We start from the raw sequence: 21,265 nt of genomic DNA on the forward strand, positions 1-21,265 counted from the left end.
CATTCCCAAATGCAAAATATTACAATTTTTCACTTCTTCCATACTTTTCTTGGGTGGCTTTTGCAACCCAGAACTTCTGGTGCTTAACAAGCAGACAGCCGTCCAAAGCTGAGTGGCAAGGTGAAATTTTCACTGAGATCTGTTCACTACTGCCAGTGTTCCCAGCCTTGCTTCTGTGGAAATTGAGATTGGAACGATGAAACTGTGTCCAGGAGAACTTTTTATAGAAGTGTCTTGATACATTGACATTATTGTTGCTAGTCTAATATTTCTGCATTGGATCAACAACAATAAGGGGATGGTATTAAAACCTTGGGTGAAATCCTGGCTCTATTGAAGTTAGTAGCATAACTCCCACTGATTTCAGCGGGGCCCAGGATTTCATCCATCGACTTGTATACATACAGTTGCCTTCACCGTGGCTCTGATCTCGGTTACACAGAAGTAGGGTTGGAAAGTTACGCTTTTTTTCTCTTTATGTCCTTGGAAGGGCATAATGATTTCCAGGAGGACACGTTTTGCTATTGAGTTTAAACCCATGCAGTTAGATGGTTATCCAGCTGGAGCCTTTGTCAGTCAGTCAGATTTCTGCTTCTGTAAAGTCTGTTTCATAAGCATGGAGGACTGCTGTAACACCAAATAAGTATTAATATGTCTATTTATTCCACTAACTAAGGTTGCCTACTCAGCACTAGAATTCAGTGAAACCATGACTCCAGTTGTGCTAGGTCTTCCCCCATTAGTGGACAAGGCTGACTCACTGTCTGTTCAGAGGTCATTCTGTTTAAATAGCACTTACAGTATATCCTGTATGATTGCAGTTGTGTCTCAATATCTGCATTAAACCCCATTTTTACTGCAGTGATTTATATCTCTGTTGTAACATCATCCCAAGTGCTAGCTTGTTAGACTCAGCAGGCTATCTTCCGGAATCAAGTAACCTGAAGGGATAGATGCAGGAAGAAATGAAAGTAGTGAGGAGAACCCTCTGCAAATTCAAAGCTGACCTCAAAGACAAGATTGTGGTGATATTATGGAACAGCAGACACATTAACGGAGGTATGTGGGAAGGGTTTAACTTCACTGAAGGCATGGTGTCCAAAACCAATCTGTTCCTTTTGTGATCAGAGAAACCTTCCTTGGCCCTAAATGATAAAGGTTCAGGGCCACACTGATTGATTAAACAACTAGGACTTTTGCTCCAGGATGTTCTTCCTGAAGCTGTTTGTACCAGCACGGAACCAAAATTGAGCTGTAGGTTTTTTCCACTATTAGTTAATACCTATATAGCGATTTGAGCATGTAAAATATTACATGAATGGAAAGTAGTAATATTGCAAGAGGCAAAATATTTGTTATCTTTCCACACAAATTGGGAAGTGGCAGCACTAGATACTTTATAAATTGCCACCCCTTCATGCATGTTTGTCCATTTAACTCCACATCATCCGAATTTAAAAAAAAATGTTAATGAAAAGTGTCTGTGTAATTAATAACTCACATTTGCTTCTACCAGGTTATCTTCAGATGAGGGTCCCATCTGTGGTTGAGAATTGCTTTCTTAGTCTATGCTTTCTTTCACTATGTTCAATTATTAATTCTTACTTAGTAAAACAAGGCATTACTTCTTGGGATTTGAAAAGAGGAATTTAAAAGGCTTGTGCTGTTCTGATACGCTTCTCCAGACATCAATTACTGGTGGTGGGTTTGATTAGATCTTGGTGGATAGAATCCGATAAGACTGATCAGAGCACAATGAGAAGCTGTCTAGCAGGGATTGTTCACCACAAAACCGGTATCCCAGTGGGTTTTTTTTTATTTTAACTTTTATTCCTTATTTCCTGTGCCATGGAAAATGGGGATAATGATACTGCCCTCCTTTGTTAAGCGCTTTGAGATCTGCTGATGAAAAGTGCTATTATAAGAAATAGGTGGTATTATTATAATTGAATGGCAGCCTTTGGATGATCTCTAATGCATGTCCATATATGAGCTTGGCTAGTAAAATGGGATCCCAATTTTGATTAGGGTCTCTGGGCACTTCTGGCATATAAATAATAAATAATATTAGGAAGCATTGATGGTGTGAACCTCCTTGGTTGGCTCAGAAACAAACAGAAGACATGGGGGGGAAATAGCAAAAAAAATCTAACCAGTGCCTTTTCCTTTATGATTATGTAGATAGATATTGATAGACTGTCATTGGTAGATTCAATAGGCAATGAATGATCCTAACTCACTTGAATAAAATCTCTCTACCTGTTGTGTGCTGAAGCAGAGAGCCAGGGCCACTACAATTGATCACTTGCCTTTAAAAAAGTATGGAAAATTTATCAAGAATTTAGTATGGTACGCTTAGAAGAAAACCTTGGTACAAGTTGAAAAATCCAGTTAAAATATGATCATCCTAAATTTTAAGAAAGTGTGCAAATGTATTTCTCAAAGGTAAGTAAATTAAAGTTCTCAAATCATGTTGGTGATTTGGATTTGATCCACAAAGCATTGTTGTTGTTATTATGGCATTGTTGTTATACGTTTCTAAACTCTGATTCCCAGTATTTAAATCACAGAAGGTTAATTAAAACAGCTCTTTATTCTGCAACTGCTTGAGAATATTAACCTTGCAAAGGCTGTGTTAAATCACTGAAGTGATAGAATTGCATTTGCTTTATAAGATTTTGCTGCAAGAGCAAAGACAGTGCCATTTATAGTTCAGTGCTGTTAATTGCTTAGCATTTAGATATTAGCACAGGAGTCTATTAATTAACTTGATGATAAAACTATTGGAATGTAGGCTGATAAAAATAATTTTGTTTTAAAGGAGATTACCAGTCAAACCTGCTTCTCCCTTCCCTTCTTCCCCCTCTACGTCCCTCCTTTTTCCTCTGGCAATAGACATCAGTGGTGGGTTTTTTGGTTTAAGAGTGCCATTAATGTCAAAGAAGCAACTTTAAGTTAATTATTGATAGAATTTGAAGGGTAGGGTAAACAGAGTAGTGAGCTTGAAAGGTTGCTTGCCTATATAATAGTAATTTATTCCATTGTCCTGATTCACTTATCTGATTGTGGAGCACAGCTAAAGTTCTCTATATTTTCATTGTAAAACAAGTGTGTTTAACACAAATCACAGATTTTTTTTATAATTTTAAATGCTAATAAAATGAAATCATGGAATAAATAGTAAAGAAGTAAAATCTTTAGAGTATCAATGTGTCTGCTTCTTTCTTTTTTTTTTTTTGAGTGCCATATGTGTTATATATTTTAAATGTTAGTGGTCTTGTAAATTATACTTTATGGCCAGTTGCAACTCCACAATATTCTGTTAAAGTCTTTAAATTAACTTTGCCTCAGAGGTAAAGGTCCCAGTTAGGGGTTTGTTTGCTAACCTTTCTTGGCACAAGATTTACCACTACATTTTTTCCTGTCTTTATTTCCTTTCTAATTGAAGATATTCAGCGAAAATTTTTATTTGTAGGTTCATTTTCTATATTTTGAACCAGGTTCTTGGGTGCTAATACACAATATTCTACCTGTAATAAGCCAGCGTACACTACAAATACACTCATCTCTGTCTCTCAGTACGCCCACTTATTCTGCTGCAGTGGAGTTTAATATATTTGTGAGCACATTTCCAAAATCCTCTTTTGTCAGCAGTTGCAATTAGAACTAAACAACAACAATTGAAATGGAACAGCAAATTAAGGCCAATAACAAAAGCAAATTTGCTTACAAAAATTAGTCTGAGATGACTAACCAAATGTTTTCATATGTTTTTTTTATGTAGAGAATGAGGGGTGGCCAACTTGTTGTTCTCTGCAGCCCAGGCTCTGGGAGAATGATGACATGTAGTCGGTCTTCATTTTCCCTCCTCCTCCTCCCCCTCACTGTCCAATCCTCTTCCCTCAACTCCCCTTCAAAGCAAACCAAACAAACAAAAACGAAACACACCAGTTCTATTTGCAAATAGAAAATCAAGTAACTGTCTGTAAAATTAAGTAATTTACAACTGCAGCGAGAGCTTGCAAGACCAAATTTGCATACTTTCCCATCTTATAAGATGGGGAGGTTTTCTGCTGCCTTATTAGCCAACAATTGTTAACGAACAGGCTGTGACCTAGAGTATCTTCCCTGAGGATCAGTGTCACAGGGTAGCTGGTCCCTGCTGATAGACTGGGCCCAGCTCCTGGGAACCAGAGTAGGTGAGCCCTATCCAGTTAATTGGGCTACACTGGGGCGTTTAAGGGGCTGCTAGTGGGAAGCTGGAGGAGAAAGAACTGAGATAGATTGAGCCCTGGGGAGGGAAAGCCACAGTGGGGTGGAGGTAGCTCCTGTGGTGGGTCCCTAGAGCAGGGGGCTAGAGGCTCAGGCTGGCAGCCCTGTGGCTGCTGTACCAGGAAGGGAACAGAGCTGAGTCTGGGAAGGTGCTAGGAGCTAAAGTGCCAGAAACCCCTGCAAGTGTTGGCTGTGAAGCCTAGGGCCGAGGATTGAGTTAAGACTTTCCCGTTTGGTATATTAACCTCTATGAAAAGACTGGGCGTGGCAGCACATACTTTGGAGCTGAGGAGAAGCACAGCCTGGTGACAATCAGTAAAGATGTCCGTACTTTCATCCTAGATTGTTTTTAAGTCCTCAAACACCACACCACATCTCCCTTTCCTCCAATGATCTAAAATGATTTACTTTGAAAATATAAAGGAGGTGGTTGTGGTGGTGAAGAACTCGTAGACCAGGGGTAATCAATTATTTTGTGTCAAGGTCCAAATCTCTTGGTCAATGTATAGTCAAGGTCCAGACTCCAGAGAAAATAATATAAAAATAATAACAATAATAAGTAAATAAAAAGATTTCACGGTCCATTCAAAGCATGTGGCAGTCTGGATTTGGTCCATGGTCTGCCTATTGACTACCTCTGTCTTAGACTCATGGACTTTAAAGTCAGAAGGGAACATCATGATTATCTAGTCTGACCTCCTTCACATCTTAGGCCACAGAATCTCACCTACCCAATCCTGTAATAGACCCTTAGCTTCAAAGATCAAAGAACCAATGTGCTTTTTCTGGCTTAAGGCATTATTTATACAGTGTATTAAAAATGCTTCTGCAGCTGGATAATTTTTTTTCTTTAAGTTAATTGCTCTCTATTTCACTGTCCTGAACGAAAACATCTCCTCACTTGGTTGATGGCTGGATTAAAGTATTCGTATACAGCAGTAACTGTGTGACTTCATTGGTTGTACCGTAAAAGATTATAATGCACCTTCGCCTTCAGTGGCCCAAAGACTGAGATGCCAGACTCCGCCCAACCCCCCAATTAAATTACATCAAATAGCATTGAGCAGTAAACAGCCTTCTTGACCAAAGCTAATATATATTCACAGACTTGTATGAATCCTGCAGAAAACCTCACTGCCTTATTCAGTGATTATCCTGGCACTGTGTAGCGGATATACCATATTCCACTTCCTTAGAAGATGTGTTGTGGAGTAATAAAGAATGGAATTGGGGAGATTTCCCCTGTGCTATTCCTTGAATGTTGTCTGTACCATTCTGTTTTGTATGTGTAAAGAAACAAAAATCCTCACAATTGCCTTATTCTCAGTGAGTTTGTTTTGGGGGGAGCATCCACTCCCAAAATACAACTGCAGCTTTTTGTGAGCCTTTATGAAGTCCTTTAGACAACAGTGTGGCTTTAGACAACAGTGAGGCTTTCCTCTCCTATATAGTTCACTAAGGAAGGTGCCACTGAGAAAATGCAGAAAAATATTTCCCAGTCTCAAGTGAGGAAGTACCATCCTTTGGTACCTGGTTTGATTAGCCTAGAGGAAGCAGCTGCTCTTGGTGCAGTTTTTTCTTTATTCAGTAAGCTGTTTCAGTTTGACTGTAAGCTTGGGGCACTGCTATGACCTCATTTACGTGAGTAAGCCCTATGCTTCAGAGATACTCTTCTGCTGGTGGCTGGCAGTCTGGCAGAGGATTCTGCCGTCTGGAGCACTGAGATGCACAAACTCACTGCTTGTGCAGCAAGAAATCTTAAAGAAGCGTCAGGTTTTTAATCCTGCCACATTCAGATATTTTGATTCATTTTTTTTTAGCTGGAACTATTGAAAATAGTGCAGCCTAGCTTTTACTCTCAGATGTGTCAGAGAAGGAAAGGGTTCCTCCAAAATTTTTCTGAAGGGTGGAGTTGGGAGAGGATGCGAAGGAAGTAATTTAATATTACGATTTATTACAAACAAGAGTAGAGATATAGGATGTGTAAAAACGGCAGGTTATAATTTGTATTGGTATGGTACTTGTCTGTGTTAAAGAATGGTCAGGACATGGAAATAGAGGGTGGAGAAACTGAAAGTGTAGTCAGGCTGCCAACCTTGTAGGGCTTTGGGAAAAGCCTAGGAAGCCTTTAAAAAATGCAGGGTGGTCCACCGGGAATGAGATGTGCATTATGACAATTTTTTTTCCAAATTATGCTTGTGCTTCCAGGCTCTCCCCTTGAAGTTCTTTGTCACCTCTTCATTCATTCTCCAAATCCTTATCTGTGGATTTAGCCAAGAGACCACTCTCCTTTGAGCTATCTTTCTTTTGTCTATAAATTAGATTTTGGCGGGTGTGTATTCAGCCCATGTGATGAGGCCCTGTCCCTTGCCAATATGTTTTGATGTGAGTACCAAACTTGCACACTTCTTCTCTGTATTTTTATCACACATTAGAAAGGTGTGACAGAAAAAAGAACAACAGAAAATGCCTTGTTTCTGATCTGATTAGTTATTGCTGCCCTTTTTGATCCATTGAATATAATTGGGCTAAAAGAAATAGAGCAACAAAATAGGAACTTAAGAGAGAAAATTTTATCTTTAAACTGCTTCTGCAGTGCTAACTTATTGAACTGATCCTGAAGGCCATATCTGTGTGGAACAGAGGTGGGCACACTACGGCCCGCGGGACCCTCCTTCCTGGCCCCTGAGTTCCTGCCCCAGGAGGCTAGCCCACAGCCCCTCCCCTCCCCCGCAGCCTCAGCTTGCCGCGCCGCCGGTGCAATGCTCTGGGCACGAGGCTGTGAGCTCTTGCCAGGCAGCACAGCTGCAGAGCCCAGGCCTGACCCAGTGCTCTGTGCTGCATGGTGGTGTGGCTGGCTCCAGCCGGGCGGTGCGGCTGTAGCGCCGCCAGCTATCGGTGCTCCAGCCAGTGTAGTAAGGGGGCAGGGAGCAGGTGGGGTTGGATAGAGAGCAGGGGAGTTTGGGGTAGTGGTCAGGGGGCGGTCAGAGGGCGGGGAACAGGGGGGTTGAATGGGTGCAGGGGTAACAGGGGGCAGTCAGGAAGGAGGGGGTGTTGGATGGGAAGGAGGGGCAGTCGGGGGCAGGGGTTCCAGGGGCTGTCAGGGAGAAGGGGTGGGTGGGTGGATGGGGCAGTGGTCAGGGGGGGCAGTCAGGAATGAGAGGAGAAGTTGGATGGGGCAGCGGGGGGTAGTCGGGGTGGGGGTTCCGGAGGTGGTCAAGGGACAGGGAGTGTGGGGGTGGATGGGGCAGGAGTTCCGGGGGGGTGCTGTCAGGAAGGCGAGAAGTGGGGGGAGGATGGGGGCAGGGGCCGAGCCACGTCTGCCTCTTTGGGAAGACACTGCTCTGTCCAAACAAATAGAGCTGGGAGATGGGAGGATTTTAGTGCCCCACAGTTTGTATAAAACTGCTACTACATAAGCATTTTCCAGTGAAGTAGGATTGGCTGACTCTTCTAGTAACTCCTGAATGCCTTAAGGGGGTTTGATGGTACAGGGTTTGAGCGTGTTAATATGTAAATGTTAAAGAATTTCTGGTAGCATTCAGTCATCAGAATATTGAGGTGCAGCTGAAGCAGGAAATTCAGTGTTGACCGTCACAATAGCTGCTGCTCTTGTCTCCATTTTTTACATTTTTTTTTCTATAAAGAGGTTCACTCACTTTAACCACCAGAAGGGTCCACCCAATTCTTTAGGTGCACACATGTTTGAGGGGTGAAGTGGAGTTACTGCTTTAGTAGCCAACATGTAGTACATTGCAGACTATAGCTTTTATTTACACTCTAGAGGATGGATAGATGCTGGGCCAATCTACTCAAACTCAATCAGGCATTTTCCTCTATGATGAAAGCCCACCTGCTTACAATCCCCTCTTCTCTGTGACGCATAAGGAGGCAGCTTATTGGTCTGTGCACCAAAGAACATAGGATTCTCAAGACAGGATTCCAATCCCGTTTTCTTGAGGTCTTCAGTTCATTGCTTCAAATTAACACTAGTCGAATATATCAATGTTGTTCTTTCCCCCTTGACCTAGGGTCTTCTGCAGGATCCTATCCACATGATTGCCCTCCACAGGCCATCTGCTTAGTATTCTAGGCAAGCATCTCTGCCCCTTTCCAGCTTGCTCCCTGCAGGATTAGACTCTACAAGCCATTCACCTGAGTCATATATGATCCAGGTTCTTTCCCCTGACCCAGGGACTCCTGCAGGAGCCTGCCTACTCCATGCAGCACAAGTGGGCTACTGGTTGGATTTTATGAAGACCAGGAGTGATCTTGGGGGGGAGGGACAACTCAGTGGTTTGAGCGTTGGCCTGCTAAACCCAGGGTTGTGGGTTCAATCCTTGAGGGGGCCATTTGGGGAACTAGAGCAAAAATCTGTCTGGGGATTGGTCCTGCTTTGAGCAGGGGGTTGGACTAGATGACCTTCTGAGGTCCCTTCCAACCCTAATCTTCTATGATTCTATAGCAGGGGTAGGCAACTTATGGCACACATGCCAAAGGCAGCACTCAAGCTGATTTTCAGTGGCACTCATACTGCCCAGGTCCTGGCCACCAGTCCAGGGGATTCTGCATTTTAAATGAAGCTTCTTAAACATTTAAAAAACCTTATTTACTTTACATACAACAATAGTTTAGTTATATATTATAGACTTATAGAAAGAGACCTTCTAAAAATGTTAAAATGTATTACCGGCACGCGAAACCTTAAATTAGAGTGAATAAATGAAGACTCGGCACAGCACTTCTGAACGGTTGCTGACCCCTGTTCTATAGCATCAACTTGGGTGGGGCTGAGCCCTTAAAGGACCAGTGACTGGGTCCTTGTGTGAGAATTTTGGAAGGCTTCAAGCACTCTCTCAAGCACTTTAGGTGGAATACCTCTGCTTCTGAGGTTATAGCATTTGGCCATACTGTAATCAATGACTTTAAACCATTTCTGTTCTCTGAGTGCTTTTAGAGATTGCTCTGGATTGGTGGATGCCAGATTATGGAAAGCAATTTAAAGTTAGTTTTGCCTCTGATTCACCAATTTGGAAAATCCACTTTGCCCTGTTTTGAAATGCATTCTTGCAGTAGCAGCATAATTTTCTGCCTTTCTCTTTCTCTTCCCATTCCCCACCCTAGCTTTTTAAAAGAGATTGTTAGTTAATAGGTTCTGTGGTTTGTTCCTGGTTTGTTGTCCTCTGTGTCTGAATACTGTGGAAGTTTCATCTAGGAAAAGCAGACAGAGGAAGAAATGAGAGGATCTTTTCAGCTCCACATTTCTTTGTGTTATAACACTGATACTGCTTCCTTGCACTCATTGGTTAGAGTTGCAACCCATCAGTCTGGCTTGGTGCATGAGATCCAGAAACTGCTTGTAAGAGTAAATGCTATCAGTGCAGTATAATGGAAAGATAAACTACATTTGGGATTTAGTTTGTCTTCCATATTCTCATGTGGTATATTACTTTTAACTCCCTTTTGCTGGGACTATAAAGGTGTTAGCATGGCATTTTTCTTTGAGTATTGCCTTGCCCACTCTACTACTCTGATGGTGTTGTGGTAACAAGTTGGCAGTCCTCTGGTGAAAGCTGTGTCTGGCAGGTGAATCTGCCATTCTTGAGTTGGAAAATGGAGAGATGGGGATCTGTTTGCATATGTGTACTGGTAACATTGCATGCTTTGTTGTACAAAATGTTATTAATTAATATCTAAAGAAGTAATCACAATGAGCTGCTAACATTTCACCTGCTCTGATTCTGTTGCATGAAGTCCCTTCAGAGCTAAGTGAAATAATTCTGTATAGTAGAACTGTATAGTCCTCCTCTGACTGTTACTCTGGGTCCTGACCTCCATTCTGGAGGTGACCGGGGAACAGATTTTTATCTTTGCTTTCATTTTATTGTTGGCACATGACTGTTGAATTGAAGGCTTCAAGATACATTTGAGATCTTTTAAGGATCAGCCAACTGAATCCAGGATATAAACTGAAATTGTTCGTAATGAGGTTTTAAAATGGAAGCCTTCTGTAGTATTTCTTTTAAGTGGCCACTTCTATGGCCTCTTATTCAACCACTGCCCTGCTTATCTTCATAGGAATCACTGTGGGTTTAAGTTATCCCTCTGCAATTTACTGCAATAGAAAGGAAAGGAAATCTAGACAATGTTTTGTTTTTTTTCTGGCCTACCTTTTCTTTTAATAGGGTTTTCCCTCAGATTAATGACTCCACCATACTTTCATTATTTTAAAATAAAAATAATTTAAGCTGTTTAATAATTAACCTCTCTGTCCTTCTACAGAACTACATAGGGAGGAGTGAATTACAACTAAAAGTTTCGAGCAAACCAGTACTGCATTAATTCAGATACAGAAAACAAGAAAAGTGTCCCATGTAGGTGTCAACAGATCTCTTTGAGCGAGGTCCAGTTACACAATGTTATGTTTTCATTTTTTAAAAATCCATTTACTCCACTGACTACACATTATGTCTACACTGCAAAAGCTGTGCATGGGCTAGCCTACCTAATTTAGTTTGAATTCAGCTAGTATGGATAACTGTAGCAGTGAAGACAGTGTAGTGAAAACCTCAGCGCTGATTTCCTGGGTACAGCGTACTAGTCTGCTCTGAAGCCTGCGCTGTATTGTCTTCACTGCTCTTTGATATCTATGCTATCTCTGGTAGGCTAGCCCCGTACACAACGTCTGCTCTCCAGACATTTGCTGTATTGTTGTGGAACACAGGTCTTTTGGACAAGTAATGACAATGTGAATAATCTATATGATATATCTTACTAAATGGTATAAATTTGCAGAATACTGAGAGAGAATCTATCACATGCACATACATCCCTGAGAGTGTCTGTTTTTTTGGCCATATAAATTAATTAACTTTTACTGGGCAGGGTAAACAATTTCTTTGAATGAGATTTTAATTAGTGTACTGTCATATGTTGAGGGAGATGGCTTCCTAGGTACACAACCATACCTGATTGTGTTAGTAAAGTGTATTTTGGTACCACTGCTATCTAAATGTAATAGTTGTATGTATTAACTGCTTTCTGAGCTACATTCCCAGATGTGTGATTTTTCACATATATGTATAGGCTCACTCTATCTGTCACCTTCATCATTTATCTACCTTTTACTGAATAAATGCTCTTTTGATATGACTTGTATAATGTGCATTTCACTAATAAAAAAAAATAGTTCCAACACAAACAAACTAGGCTGTGTATTTTTAAAAAAGTCAAAATCTCATCCACTTTTGGTGCATAATGACAATTTGATGGCTTGGCCTGGTGCCTTTCCTAAAGTCTTATGGAGAAGCTCATCTTTCAGAGTTACTTTAGGATTTTGCTGACAGTTCCTGCTGTAGCAGCCACTGGATTTCTTCCAGAATTAGAAAGGTTTGAGTGAATGGAAACTTTTAGCCTGCTATTTTAAAGTAAGCCCTTCTCTCTGTAGCACGCACACATGCTACACCATTATATTTTGCTGTGATTAATAAAAACCCTAAGCTTTGTTTAGAAAGCCGAAGTTGTTAGTGGTTACAATTTTGTGAGTGAAAAGATGGAAAAAATTATCAGGAATCTAAAAGATTCCTCACTCTCAGAACTGAAAATGAAAACTACAATTCCATATGCATCTGTAGTGACATGACACACTATCCTATTTGAATATACCTTTCCTTATCGTGTCTTTATCTGCAGAAACCTAGTAGAATCGTTGTGTGTTCTTTGCATTAAAATATTTTGCTGTAAGAGGGAAAAGTGATCTCATCCCTCCTGTTGTTCAGGGAAAGAATGATATTGAGCTCTTTCCTTTGTTTATAAAGCCAACACTTTGGTAAACTTGTGTATTAAATTATTTCTCCAGGTTTCCACTATCATAACTTTAAAGCAAATACTTTTTTAAAAAAAGTAAAGAGAGCACTTTGTCTGAAATTCATAGAAAGCTCATAATAACATACAGAGAAAAGGTGGATGAGGTAATACCTTTTCTTGGACAAGCTTACATGGAGCTGCTCTTCAAAGAGCTCTGTGTAAGTTTGAAAGTTTGTCTCCCAACTAATAGAATTTGGTCCAGTAAAAGATATTACCTCACCCACCTTGTCTCTCTGATAACCTGGGACCAACATGGCTACAACAACACTGCAAACAATAATAGTCTTTCACCTCTAGGTCGCTGCTTCCCAAATTGCCAGTGACAAAAGATGTTTCTGTGTAATGACTTTACATTAAATTAATAGGTGGTCTCAGTCCTGTTCAGAATGCACAGGTGTCCACATCTTAATTGGCACGGTTGTCTACAGCAGTGTTTCCCAAACTTTTTCGGCCACAGAACACTTTTCAGCCTGTTACGGAACACTTATAATATTATTTTGTAGTCGTTTGGTTTTCAAATAAAAAATTGCGTTATTTATGCTCAAATATATTTTATTTTATAAAACAAAGCAAAAATACAAATTTAAAATAACTTGAACTAACAATTTCTAACTGGAAAGCATGTATAAAGTAGTACAAAAATCAAGTGCAAGAGTCAAAATTAAAAACAGTGTTCTACTTTAAAAAAACCTGTTTTTATATATACACAAACACCAAACAAATTAGATTTTTATTAGGAAAATCTATTTTTATAAACAGAAATACAAATTTGGATTTAATGGGATTGGTGTTTCTGTGTTTTTCTATCGCAAATTCGCTTAATATTAGGAATAATGCTGGAAAGTTGAATCTTCATGTCAGGCGCAGCATCAAGTCTATTCCTATATTTGGTTTTGTTGCAGTATAATACAAAAATCCTGTCTCAAACAAATAAGTTGTAGTAAAAGGAAGGAGCACTCAAACTGCACATTTAGCCACATTAGGGTAGTCTTTTATTAGGCTGCTCCAAAAATTATTCAGCGGAAGATCCTTAAACTTTTGTTTCAAATCAGAGTCAGAAATTAAGTCAATTAGGCTTTCATAATTGTGCACAGAAAAGCCGACTGGTTTGGCTGTAATTACAAATGAATTTCGAACCCAAGCATTATCATCAGTAGTTGTAGGAACATATTCTAATAAAGAGGCCTGCGAGTCACGTAAGTTAAGTGCTGTAAAATGGTGCTGGAAACTTCTTCATGGACCGTAGAATTCATTTCAGTCAGAAATTCATGTACTGTAGGGAAGCAGTCGAAGTTACTCTGCTCTACAGAAGATGCCCAGAATTGCAGTTTCTTTTTTAACGATGAAATTTTATCCATTGTAGTAAAAATAGTCACATTCTTTCCTTGCAGCAACAGATTAATTTCATTTAATTTTGCAAAAATATCTGCAAGATACGCAAGTCTCATTAGCCATGAGGAATTTGTCAGACAGCCATTAAATTTTCATCCTGAATTATCTGAAGTGAAGAATACCAGTAGTTCACTATGAAGCTCAAAAAGCCTCACAAGCACTTTTCCTCTGGATAGCCACCTCACTTCCATTTGTAAAAGAAGCTCTTTGTGCTGACTACCCATTTCCTCGCACAGAATTTTAAATAACCTGGATTGAAGTGGTTGAGATTTGACAAAATTGATAATTTGTACTGCTTCATCGAGCATAATTTTCAGATATGCTGGTATTTTTTTTAGCTGCAGGTGCTTGTCTGTGTAGAACACAATGGCTCTTAGTGCTTTCTGGTGCCACACTTATGATTCACGTTACAGCTCCCTTCATCTTCCCAGTCATTGCCCGAGCACTGTCAGTACATACATCAGTACATTTTCCCCAATTAATTTCATGCTTTCTGATAAAATTGTTAATGCAGTTGAATATTTCTTCTCCAGTTGTGTTGCTTTGCAGAGATTCACATAAGCGCAGGTCCTCTTCAATAATATTATTAAATCTATATCGGACAAATACTAGTAGCACAGCAAGTCCTGAAATGTCTGTGGACTCATCTAGCTGCAATGAATACTCATAGCAAATTTTCAGTCGGCAAACTATCTCTTTTTGTATGTCATCAGCAAGATCTGTGTAGTGGGGCGGCTTCCCCGCTCTCTGAGAATTTAGGCTGCAGCAGGCCAGTGGGCCTGTGCAGATGTACAGCCAATAAGAAAAGGGCTTATTGAGAGCCAATCAGGGCCCAGATTGGAGGCAGCCAATCAGGGCCCAGATTGGAGGCAGCCAATCAGGGCCAGGCTCAGCCCTATAAAAAGGCTGCTCAAGGAGGGAGCAGGCAGTCTGTCCCAGGCCTTCGATAGGGCAAGGTCTGTCTCCAAAGCTGGGAGACTAGCACCTGGGACAGCGCAGTGCTGGGCAGGCCTGGGGGGAGCAGAAGGGAACTCCAGCCCGGTGTCTGCCAGACTGCAGGCCCTGAGGGGAAGGGCCTAGCCGGTGCGAGAGGTCGAAGGGGAAGCGACCCAGAAACGTGGACAGATGGAGGGAGAGAAGGAGGGCAGGATGATGGCTGCCACTAGAGGGTCCTTGGACTGGGACCCAGAGTAGTGGGTGGGCCTGGGTCCCCCCTTCCACTTTGCCTTACACCTGGCCGACGGGAGTGGCCATTTGTGGCTGCACCAACCCCCTGCCAAGAGGGGTGTGACTTTGGGGGTGCAGTTGCCCACATTGGCCGGGGTGCAGAGAGACAGCTGATTGACTCCCCCAGGAAGGGGGCGAGGATGGACTATGGGGCACTGCTGGAGGGCAGTGGTTTGAAGAGGACACCGCAAGTTGGGAGCAACGTGGGTCCACATGCCAACCAAAGGCGAGACGACGCACGGGGCACCACCGGGAGAGGGCGCGCCACTGGACTGACCTAATTCCCGGAGGCAACCAGTAGGAGGCGCCGCGGTGGTGAGTCCCAACCCGTCACAATCTTTAATATGGCGTGCAACAGTATTATTTGACAACTGTACAGCATCAATTTTTTTTTACCAGACTGCTCACTCAACATGCAAGTTACAACATCTTTTGCACGTGGCTTGATAAGCGTTTCTCCAATAGTTTCTCCAGCAAGCGCTATATGGTAACTTACTCGATAAGATGCCTCTGTTGCACTTTCGTTGTCTGTTTTAGCAATTTTAATCATGGAAAGTTTACAATTTCCAAGTGAGTCACACTGCCTCTTGAAAAAACATATCTTTGTCTTTGTATTCAGCATGCTTGATTTCCAAATGCCTACGAAGTTTAGCAGGAGCCAATTAACTGCTAGTATTCTGTTGCACATGACACACTGTGCATCAGGAACATCTTTATTTCCAACACACGTAAAACCAGAAGACAAATAACTTTCATCATACTTTCTTTTTGGTCTTTTAACACCTGCTTCTTCTTGTTTTTTAATATACTTCAGTGGAAATTTTTTCACCCTGGATAACTCACTAGTACTAACAGATTTTTCGGCAACAAAAGACTGTGATTGTTCATCCTCACTTTGAAGTGTCACAGTATTTTGCTTGTTTATTTCGGCCACAGTTGGAGTACCAGAAGAACTTGCTTTTTGTTTCAAAGTTCCTTCTTTTAGCCACAAATCCATGGTTATTAGGTTTAGTAACAATATTTAGAAATACTGATTTTTGTCAAATTTTCTTTGTCACAAATATTTATATTGTTTCGAGCAAAGCTAGTTTAGTTGTGCTTATCGCACACATGATAAAGACCCACAGGTTTGAACGTGTGGAGTGAATATGTTATATTCACCATGGCATAAAGAGAATGGTGTGTACATACTGCTGCAAGTTTGCACAGCCTCGAGTGGAAGGGGTATGACGTCACTAAGTGAAATGTGCCCGAAAGGGTAGACATCAACATGCTTGCGTGCCACATTCTCTTTATGCCATGATATTCAATACGAGATCTATCAATAACCGGAAAAAGAGTTTTATGTTAAATTATAGTCATTCATAAAGAGTTGTAAACTACGCTTCAAATATGCCAACTTTAAAATGAAAAAAAAATTTAAAGACCCTTTTTTAAAATGACGATTCTTTCACGGAACACCTATTCACATCGTGCAGAAAACCAGTGTTCCACGGAACACCATTTGGGAAACACTAGTCTACAGTATCCACTTCTGTGTCTTACCTGCTGGTCTTTCTTCCCACCCTTAGATTTGGTCTCTCCAAGATCAGAATGGAAGAGCACTGGTGGGCCATTATAGGGAAGCTTGCTCTCCTGCTGCCGGTTAAGATAATCTGTGGCTAAATAGCGCATTTAAGTCTACAGGTCTGTCAATTCAGTCTGGAAAGACAGCCCATGGACAGTCTCCAAATGAATAACCAAGAACTGATTCAATTTGTCCTTCTGTGCTTCTCATGAAAACACATGTTGCCTCCTCCCAGGAAATTTTAGTAGGAAATGAGTTTTTAAATAAGACCCAGCAAACATGTGGGCACAGCCATGCTTGGTACTTCATAAGGGGTTAATAACTCTTATTTGATTTTTCAAACCATAAAACATCTTTCATTTCCCAGGAAAATTGTCCTAATGTAGCAGTGTCAGTTTGGAATGAAGAATAACTTTATTTCTGGGATGATGTCTGCTAAATTGAATATCCCATTTATCTTCCTCAGTGATTTTTTTTAAGTGGTTCTTGTTTGTTGGCTGTAAAGGGAGAATGAAAAGGAAATAGAATGCTGAATGCACAGTTCAAATCCACTGTTGCTACTGTTTTCTAAACCGGGTTTATTATGGACGCCTGTGCAGTGACCACAAATAGTGTGTGACTGTGTGTGTGCTTAAACAAAAAGGAAAGCAGAGGTTTGCTCATTTGTTTGCCTATTGTGAAGCTGTCCTGCACCTTTATGCTCCTTTGTAACAGGGTGAAGGCTGCTGAATGGAGGACTTGTGCCATTTGTTGATTTTAAACCTCGCTGTTAATCCACAGGAACCTGCTGGTCTACACAGCAGGAGAGCTGTGTGACAAGTGGAAATCTGGGAGGGGAAAAAGCAGGAGGGTGTGTGTGTCACAGCAGATAATAATGATTCAGCCATCAGCCTTTGTCACCCGTAAACCTAATTGTTACCCTCTGCTGGTAGCCAGATTGAAGTGCTAGCCTTTTATGCGTTCCTTGATTTTACTTGAAACATGCTTATGATGGATAGACCAGTTTATTGTTGGTTTACGTACTACTATCAGTTTGTGTTAGCTTTTGTTTTTAAACCTTGTTAAAATGTTAACATTTTTGCAGTACAGCTCAAAATGACAGAGATGGCTGGGTGAAAACAGTATGGTTGTTCACATATTTCCCTGTGTCAGACTTTCATTAGGACAGGGGCAGAAAACTACTGCTCTGCAAGCTAAGTTTTGTGGTGTCACTCTATTGTCAATAACTGCTGTTGGGCTAGGGAATCTTAGCTATAGAATAGTCCTTTATAAGTAGCAGCAGTGTAATTTTTTTAGAGTATGAGTGGGGGTGGGGTGGAGAGAATCTTGAGATACACTTTCAAGCCAAAAAATGGAGTCTTTAAAAATAATTGTTCTTTTAGGTGTTTATCAAAATTGTAAGATAGGGGAACAAAAACAACTTAAGCCAGCAATCTGTTTTACAAATTGGGAAGAAATAAAAAAACTGAAGATGAAATGAAACAAAACAGAAAAACCTTTTAGGTGTGATACTTTTTTCCTGCACAGTCAGAAACTGGTTCTTCAACTTTCCCTGCCAGATACACATGCTAAAATAAGCATTTCACATTCTGTCCTCCTCCTCCTCGACTTTATGTGTAGAAGTTGGTAACCTAAAGTATAGTGGCTAAGATTATCTCTGCATCTAGAGAGTATTTTTTCTACATGGTGTAAGTGATCTTATGCCATTATGTAACACTGCTTAGGCTTGTGCGCTGGCCTTAGGAAGGCCTTTGACTTTCACGTAAGTTGCTGATATAGACATAGATGTACCTCTGATCAACTCTAGTTCTTTTCTGGAAAGTTAGGCCATATATATAATTTCACACGGTTGCAGAGAAGGTTTTATGGGTTGACAGCTTATGTTTGAAAACTGTGTCGGGATGGTGGTGGAGTCTGATTACATAGCATGATTATCTAGCATTCTCAGATCCAATATTGTAAGATTTTCCAACTGGTTCAGTATTTCAGCTAAAGATTTGCTCTGAATATTTGATCAGCTGGAGAATATTTTGGCTTCTTAATCTCTCTCAAAATAAAAAGTATTTAATTAGTTATTTTAACCTGTACCAGAGGAACAGAAATGGATACACAACTCTGTTTAGACTCTGTCATTCTTATTTCTTTATAAAACATTAAAGTCATAATGGCACCCAGTAGGACCTGATGATTCCACTGGAAAAAGAGGTTTGTCTAATACAAAATTTTGATCAACAAAAAACAGATCAGAAGTCAACCATTATCTCTTCACCTTTCCTTCACATGGGTTTAGCTGTGAGTGCTGTGGCATATGAATAACCATAGTGTTTTTATAATTTTGTTTTTGCAGGACATGTCTCAGGAAGGCTATGGAACCAGATCCCAACCCCCTATAGCCTCAGGAAAGCCTAACCATGAAGACTTAAACCTAATACAACAAGAAAGACCATCAAGCTTACCAGTAAGAAATTAATGTGCCAGTTGTAGAATAGTAGTACATTATTTTAAAATGAAAAATATTTTATAAAGATCTTATTGTCTCTATGATATGTGGATGAGATTTTGGGATGACAAATATATGACAATTTTAGTACCACATTTGTTTTAAAAGCATAATGAAAACTGATTACAGTGAATGATCAATATATTATCTAGGATAATCCCGTATCCCTTGAAGGAAGTCTCTTATTCAGATAATTCATTTGGTATTCATTTGTTTAGTGGCCACCACACAGTTTGCCATATTAAATATAGTTTATTCTGTCAGTGTAAGATTCAGATATTGTGTGTGTGTTCGTGTTCATAGCTTGAATTGGTTCAGGACTGTAGCTGATTCACAAATTTGTACCCAGATTTGTCTGTGCATGGAGAGGAAAGAGCTCCTTCTTAGCTTTTTTGGTTTTGCAGTCATACACAAGAGAATTATTCAGGGTCTTTTTAAGTCCTGACTCCTCCTTTGAGGGTTTTCTCCCCTGAAATATGTTTTGATTTTATTTCAAAGACCTTGTAGGCATAAGTAAGGAAGCAACACTGCCATGAGTTATTCCCTCCAAACCCCAAACACTGTTCATTAGTTGTCAGCATAGTATGAGACACTTGCAAAAAATACTGGACACATCTTAGTGTTTTAGTCTATTGGAGCAGTCTAAAGAATTATATTAATCAGAACGATAGTAACACTTTATATTGGTCTGGTTATTATCACTTGAGTTTTTGTGATAGATGATCATGTTAAATTAGCCTTGCCTAGTTGTATTAGCTTTATGCATAATTGAAAAAAACAGACTAACACCGATAAATTGATACACTTAGCAGAGACATCAGGGCTATCTGCACATGGAGGTCTTCAGTGTCCTGATAAATGCCAGCTGTAAGATGCAAACTATGTTTTGGCTGTGTTCCCATTTACCTCTGGTTGTTTTATAAGAAGTAAATCAGCTTCATGTGCCCACACAAATTTAAACCAGTTTAAATATTTTTAGGTTAGAAGAGGCATATCAGTTAGACCAAGTGATTTGTGGCTGTGAATACGGTTGCATTGAACTGTAGGATATTTCCAAGAGGCCTCCAACAGTTCAGTGGGCATGTAATCATTTTAAATTAGTGGAGGGACCCATTCGAAGAGCAGGTAAATTAAGTATGCTTAACTTATCTAGACACTGAAGTTATATGTGAAAAATCCAAGAACTTACTGAATTTTTCCAATGACATATGATGCTACCATCCATTCCTAAAAGCATAGGAAGAATTTGCAGCCAATCAATCAAATATTCAGAACTAGACAATTATCATAAAATTGTTTCATGTTGTGACAACTCCACTTGATAGGTTGATCAAGCTAAGTTTCTCCCCACCTTGTAGGTTTTTCTGTTGTTCAAATCACCTATCTATCTGTCCTGTCTACAGATGTTTTTAAGCCTGTGTTAAAGAAAAGACTATGTAATCAGCATATTTTTAGAGGTTTTAAAGTTCTATTTTTAAAATATAGGACAGTGATCAGCAGTATGTATGCCATAAATTCCTTCCACCTGGTTTTATACACTTAGATATATGTGTGCTTTGTAGAGGAGCTATGAAAATTGGTTTAAACAGCGCTGTCCACTTACTTTTGAACTGGTTTTAGTTTCAGCATTTTTCCAGTAAACCGTTTTTGAGACTAACTCAGAAATGGTTGTTGACAGCCAGTTATACATCGCAAATAGTGTGGACATGAACTGTTTTGGCAACAGTTAAACATATTTAAAAACTTTGATGTGGGCAGGCCCTTTCCCCCTCTCTGTAGTTGATTATGTCTCCCTACCCCACAAAGTGTAAGGAGTTACCAGCCACATAATGGTCTAATTTGGTTACCGTTTTGTTACATGCAAGCTATTTAAAATTTCAGCATCTGTCCTACTTTTATAAGCCCTCCCCCCATCACCAAAGTATGAGAAGCGTATCGAATATTATGCGTCACTAAGTGTTCAGTGTATTCAGTAGTTCATTATTATTCTAACCATAAGTTGATGGTGTTATAATTTAATCATAAAATTTTTGGCCCTGTAGCTTTAAATTTGTGACTTTAACATAAATACCTTTATTCATTGAATTCACCACTAAAAAACTTGGATAAAAATCCCAAGTCTGCTTCATCCACTCAAAAATCCTACTATTTTAAAAGGGTGGAAGAGGGGGACTAACATGGAATGGAAGATTTTTTTCTCTTTTCATTCCTTCTAAAAACAAAAGCAACCATACATATTTACACACATTGTTTCCTATTTTGTGAATGAACCATCCTCCACCTTCTTAATCTCAGAAAGAAAATCATTCTTGTATTATTAAAAAATACTTGTCCTTCTGAGATTGTGTTGGGATCAAAATGACACTAGCCCATATATTACTTGGAATAGGAACGATCAGAGTCCAAAGGATGCTGGAATGGTAAATACTTTAACGTGGTTC

At 40.0% G+C, this 21,265-nt stretch overlaps 1 protein-coding gene across 11 annotated transcripts in view; it reads left to right on the forward strand.

Moving 5' to 3' along the window:
* ARID1B (AT-rich interaction domain 1B) overlaps positions 1-21,265 on the forward strand; it is a 413,974-nt gene that overhangs the window by 107,306 nt on the left and 285,403 nt on the right. For 10 of the 11 annotated variants that reach the window (XM_045009633.1, XM_045009635.1, XM_045009634.1 and 7 more), the window contains one exon: positions 18,672-18,782. In XM_045009633.1, the coding sequence (XP_044865568.1) occupies positions 18,672-18,782 (111 nt within the window). Of the gene's footprint in view, positions 1-14,485; positions 15,073-18,671; positions 18,783-21,265 lie in introns of those variants that run through there. The other variant, XM_045009644.1, reaches the window with a different exon arrangement.

Source organism: Mauremys mutica, chromosome 3 (genome assembly GCF_020497125.1).
Source record: "Mauremys mutica isolate MM-2020 ecotype Southern chromosome 3, ASM2049712v1, whole genome shotgun sequence".
Lineage (NCBI taxonomy): Eukaryota > Metazoa > Chordata > Testudines > Geoemydidae > Mauremys > Mauremys mutica.